This window comes from Strongylocentrotus purpuratus, unplaced genomic scaffold (genome assembly GCF_000002235.5).
Source record: "Strongylocentrotus purpuratus isolate Spur 01 unplaced genomic scaffold, Spur_5.0 spur5_scaffold_12, whole genome shotgun sequence".
In the NCBI taxonomy this organism is placed as follows: domain Eukaryota; kingdom Metazoa; phylum Echinodermata; class Echinoidea; order Camarodonta; family Strongylocentrotidae; genus Strongylocentrotus; species Strongylocentrotus purpuratus.
In genome coordinates this window covers 6,191,495-6,197,008 of record NW_022145597.1, presented here as the reverse complement: position 1 = coordinate 6,197,008, position 5,514 = coordinate 6,191,495, and the positions used below count along the sequence as shown (strand labels likewise).

At 41.3% G+C, this 5,514-nt stretch overlaps 1 protein-coding gene across 1 annotated transcript; it reads left to right on the top strand.

Annotated features, from left to right (window-relative positions):
• Nucleotides 1-3,383: 3,383 nt before the first annotated feature.
• On the top strand, nt 3,384-4,178 carry LOC100892502. Its single transcript, XM_003730806.2, has 2 exons — nt 3,384-3,689; nt 3,792-4,178. The coding sequence occupies exons 1-2, from the start codon at nt 3,384-3,386 to the stop codon at nt 4,176-4,178; spliced, it is 693 nt and encodes a 230-aa protein (XP_003730854.2).
• The last annotated feature ends 1,336 nt before the right edge of the window (nt 4,179-5,514 follow it).

Genomic DNA, 5,514 nt, shown 5'->3' with positions numbered 1-5,514 from the left:
CATATTTTGGCAATGAGCAAGATGAAAATGGATGTTGTGAACAATTAATTGGCCACAAAAGGTTCGAGTCAAGACACTTTCTGGTTTTACAGGATGTATATATATATATATATATGTGTAACCCCCATAAAAATGGCAGTTACTAAAATCATATTTTGTTATTTATTCTTTTCCTATCTCTATCTCTCTCTCTCTCTCTCTCTCTCTCTCTCTCTCTCTCTCTCTCTCTCTTTCTCTCTCTTTTCTCTCTCTCTCTCTCTCTCTCTCTCTTTGTATCCATTCATTTCATCTCATACTTCTAAGAAACAAACTCTGCTTTGTGCTCCTTATGCAGTTTAGTGCAATATAGGTTTGTTCTCACCCAGATTATTTTCTTCTCCCAGTTTAAAAACTATTGCTGGTAGATAACTTACTTGCTAGGGCTTTGACCATCAATAACACTGGACACAGTGTTTGGGATTATATTGTCTCCCACAGAATTCGGTGCCCTTTCCCCTTTGTCTATTCCCTTTAATAGGACCCTCTTTACTTAAGTGGTGTTTGCAGGTAGATTGTGTCCCTTCAGGATGTTGCTACTGTTAATCTCTGTATTCAGGAGAAGTATAGTTTTAAGTGGTTGTACTAAGAAAAGACGAGCTTTTAGACCATGCTGTAGAGAGCTGGCTTGGAGTATTGGGTTTGAGACAAAGGATGAGTCATTTTAGTTAAGGATGCAAGCTTGGTCCTATCACATGATGTTAGGTAACCAATAAGAAGTCTAGTTGGAAGGAAGGGTAATGTGGGTCTGGACAGTTTAATAAAACTTTGAAACTTTAAGTTTCCAGCTCATTCTCTGCCCAGCTGCCATTGCTTCGAACACTGCCCTGTATATATTCAATCTCCATGTTGGAGCATGTGCTACTAAATATATCTGTAGCCTCTATCTGATTTTCTTCTTCAATATATATATATATATATATATACAAAACGTATATATCAACTTTACCTTCTTCAAGTTCTCTAAGTTTTGAGAGAGTTTCCTGTATTATATTTGATTGGGCATTTCATCCAACTTCAACCTTTATGAGTTGCATGGTTATCATCCCAGTTCCTGATTTTATATTGCAAGCAAGTGTTGGCTCTTTTACTAGGTAAGAACACTATATTTTGCTATGTATGTTTTCATTACTCTGTTGTATGAAGTGTGTGTATATCATGATGATATCTATATTTTGCTTGTATGACTCTGAGTGTAGTTTGAGACTGTAGCATACATTCTATAACTTTTTAATTCAGATGTGTGTTATACAAGATTGATTCTTTCTGCTGATCAAACAATTCAGTTAAATGAGAAGAAAAGATTATTATGGGAGATTATTTTGCAGTTATTATACTGCATAGCATGCGAGCCCTAAAATAGCCCATGCTGAAAGATAATTGGCTTTTATTTAGGGTAATGGCAACTCGTGCAAGAGGTCATTGAACTCTCACTAAATTTGGTGGTTTGAGATACTTGGTTGTAGATAAGATTTACTAACCTTATCTACTGATGTACTGGTAATGTGTATTTGCTGTTCATTAAGGTTATGCGCAGCGTGGAGCATTATTACGCATATTCAATTGCTGGACTTTTCCATTAATTGTAAAAGTCAAATGTTATTTTGGCAAATTCTAAATCAAGCGATATGGTCAGGTCAATCAGATAGATCGAGCTATCTATCTGTGGCATCCCTATCGCATTCATTATAGCTCATAATGATATGAATGAAAACTCTACTGAACAGTTGGTGCACTATGCTATCTTCATTGCATGCAATTATTGTGATGTATACATATTTTATTTATATTTACTAACGTGGGATAAGTACTATTTTGAAAGGATTGTATCATGTTAATCATGAATTAAACTAAGTTATAAGTATAACTGAGTAAATTAAGTTGACAGAATCACATTGATTCTTCCAAAGTTAATTAGATAAATCAAGAGGCAAACTCTCATTCTTTTCTTAATTTAATCTATTGAGGGACGAGCTTGTTATATATATATATATATATATATATATATATATATATATATTTATCTTTCCCTCTCTTAAGGAATGTTTTATTAGAAGAGTTCTGTTTATTATGCTCTTTTACTAGGCGGATCTTTTACTAGGCGGATCTTTTACTAGGCGGATCTTTTACTAGGGTCTTTTAATTGATGAAATTCATCAAGCTTCAAGCTATCGTTCAACTTGTTCCTGTGTTCTGCGTGCTGCGACGTCCTCTTCAACGACACAGAGATGCCGGATATATTGATCAACCGCGTATCGCGAGCGAGTTCATGAACATTTAATAATTTGGTTACTTTAATATTTAGATAATAATCGGTTTAGTTATAAGTTATAATACCTTATAATGTTATAGTTGTAAGTTGTGGAAGTTTTGTTTATTTCAATGTTTACTTGATTTGCAGTTGTTATTGACAACGAGCTAATAAAGGCATTGCCAGGTTATTTTGTTAAAACTTAACCTCAAGTGTAATTTCTTTATTTATGAACCTGGGAAATTGTGACATTCGGGTTACATAAATTGGGGGCTTGTCCGGGAACTAAATTTGCATATATGCATAATTAATATTACTTATTTGATAGATACTTTATAATTACCTTGTAATTAATTAATATTCTCCGCTTATTAAGTTTTAATTGCTAGTGTAAGCAATTAGTATTATACATTGTTGAAGGCATTGTAATTGTCTTCGTCATCATAGTTAAGAGTTTAAGAGCCAACACTTGCACAAGTTAGTAGAAGCAATGGCAGCGAACAGTTTGAAAGAATTTGGGCAGGAGTGGTGCAAGGAGGAGGGAATAACGGCAGATAATGCCCTCCTACTTGTAACACAAACAATGGCAATGCCTGATGAGGTACTTGCCCTGGCAATTTCGGATCGATTTCCCACCTTAAGTGGGATACTCAGAAAGAATGAGCCAACTAATAACGAAACTTTGATACTCTGTATGTTTGAGGGAGCCACTCCTATTGTCGGTGTAGGGAAGGAGATCCATATATCCGTAGATGGGGACACAGTGTGCCAGGTAGTTAGGTTGGAAGATAGGGACCCCTCGCAAGAAGGTAGGGTAAACATTAAAGACTTAAAGGATAGTGGGTTGGTAGACGAATGGAAGAAAGCTAAAGAAGCCGCATTGCTTAAAGAAGAGGTTTCCAAGAAAGAAAATGTTTCCCCTAGCCCTAGCCCAGCCACAAATAACTTAGATCGGGAAGTCCCTTCGTTGTCTGCGTCGTTATCAAAATGCGCGCTTACAACAAACTACAGAAAATTGCGCTGTTTCTCAGGCGCGAGGAACCCCGCGCGCGATGAGGACTCGTATCCTTTGTGGATAGAGCACGTTGAGGGTCAGATGGATGAGTGGCAGGATCTCGGAGATGGCGAGCGCCGAAAGCGCATTCGCGAGGCGCTGCGCCCTCCGGCGTCAAGCATCATTGGTGACCTCCGCCGTGAGCTTCCCCACGCAGATTCGTATGAGTACCTCAAGGCCTTAGATTTGGCCTATGGGGACACGAACACTGATGATGAGCTGTTCGTCAAATTCCATAATACCACGCAGCTCGAGGGCGAGCGACCCTCCGAATATCTTTCTCGCTTGCAGGAGATACTGAGACAGGTAGTGAGGCGTGGAGTAGTAAAACCTACAGACTCCAATCAGGTAAGACTAAAGCAGTTTATCAGGGGCATTTTGTATAATGAGATGCTCCTGATCAACTTACAACTCCGCGATAAATTAACCCACCCTCCTTCATTTCTGCAGTTATTATCCTCTGTAAGGAAGCAGGAGGAAGAAGACTCCATGAAGGCCAGCCTCACCCGGCCGAGGCAAAGAGTAGACGCAGGTAAGCGTGCCGCCGCACATAACCGTGTGGAGGCCCCAGTTCAACCAGTCCAAATTTCTCGTACTTCTATCCCCTCTGAATCCACCCCAATCCAGCAGACTCCTCACAGGCCGCCTCCTCCCAGGCCACATGGCAACACATCTGAGGTCATTTGCTTCAAGTGTGGGGAGGTAGGGCATATAAGTAGAATATGCAACAGCCCAGCTGCCCCTGAAGCCATCAACAAGAAACTGATCCAATTTATCCTAGGCAAGCAGGGAAACGCCAAAGGACGCCTGGTAAGGGGAGACCAGGAGTCCACTTAAGTACAGCACCCCAACAGGTATGCGATGTTCCCCCAGGATTGGTTGGGGAAAGTATCACCCAGAAGTGCTGGGTGGATGGGATAGAGACTACTTCCCTCATAGATAGCGGCTCACAGGTGACACTCATTCAGAAGAGCTTATTCGATAAGCTCGATCGTGAGTTGCATTCTATGAGGGATCTAGTACTCTATCATGGCGGTGACGGAACCTTACCCTACTTAGGCTATGCCTATGTTAATATAGGATTTGACAAGGCCTTTAGCGGGACAGGGACCCAATTCAGTACTCTAGCCCTAGTAGTGCCGGATGCTAAGCATCAAAGAAACCATTCAGTGGTTATAGGAACAAATTCAGGTCTTTTCCGTAATTGCTTTGAGTCATGTAAGAGGTTAGCTGGGGTTCGATTTGCACAAACTTTGCAGATAAGTCCCTTGTGTAAAGACATCTACTCTTCTCTCTCCAAGAAACAGACACTCCCTGCCGACGGTAAACTCGGCACCATCAGAACAAGAAAAAGACACGAAGTCCACATTCAACCTCATAGCCGTCATACCATAATAGGTCAATGTAGAAACACACTCCGGGCACCAGCGACTGCGGTCATTGAGTCCCATTCCCCAACTAGGTTAGCAAAGGGCTTAGAAGTGATACCCTCAGTAGTTGAGGTCCCTGGGGAAGCCTTTTGTAAGGTCGAAGTTCTACTTGTCAATAAGAGCTCAAAGCAAATCACCATCCCTGGGAACTATCCACTGGCTGATCTATTCATCACAGAGTGGTGCCGCCAACCTCCCAATCAGGGCTCTACTAATGCCATCCATGCATCATCTTCTGCTACCAGTGCAGAAATGGGCACCACCATTCCACATGATATCGATGTTGCGGACCTCCCTATTAGTTGGGGCCCCATAACCCCTGAATGGAAGGAACGCCTTCTACATCAGTGTAGGCGGAGGAAAACTGTGTTCTCCAGGCATGACTTTGACCTGGGATGCTCTGCCTATGCTGAGCATCAGATCAACGTCAACGACAGCACGCCATTCCGGGAGAGATCTAGGAGGGTAGCCCCTTCAGACTTGAAGGATCTGCAACAACATCTGCAGCAGCTACTTGACCACAAAGTAATCAAAGAGTCTCGAAGTCCATACGCTTCTCCAATTGTTCTTGTTCGCAAGAAAAATGGGAGTTTGAGAATGTGCGTAGACTACCGCACCCTCAATTCACGCACGATTCCTGACCAGTATGCAGTCCCTCTGATTCAAGAGGCCATTGATTGCCTTAATGGAAATAAATGGTTCTCGGTGATAGATCTGAAGTCAGGTTTTTATCAGATCCCCAT

Coding starts and splice junctions, on each gene's coding strand:
- LOC100892502 (XM_003730806.2), top strand. CDS start 3,384: ATGGATGAGTGGCAGGATCTCGGAGATGGCGAGCGCCGAAAGCGCATT. Junction 3,690..3,791: donor AACCTACAGACTCCAATCAG/GTAAGACTAAAG, acceptor TCATTTCTGCAG/TTATTATCCTCTGTAAGGAA.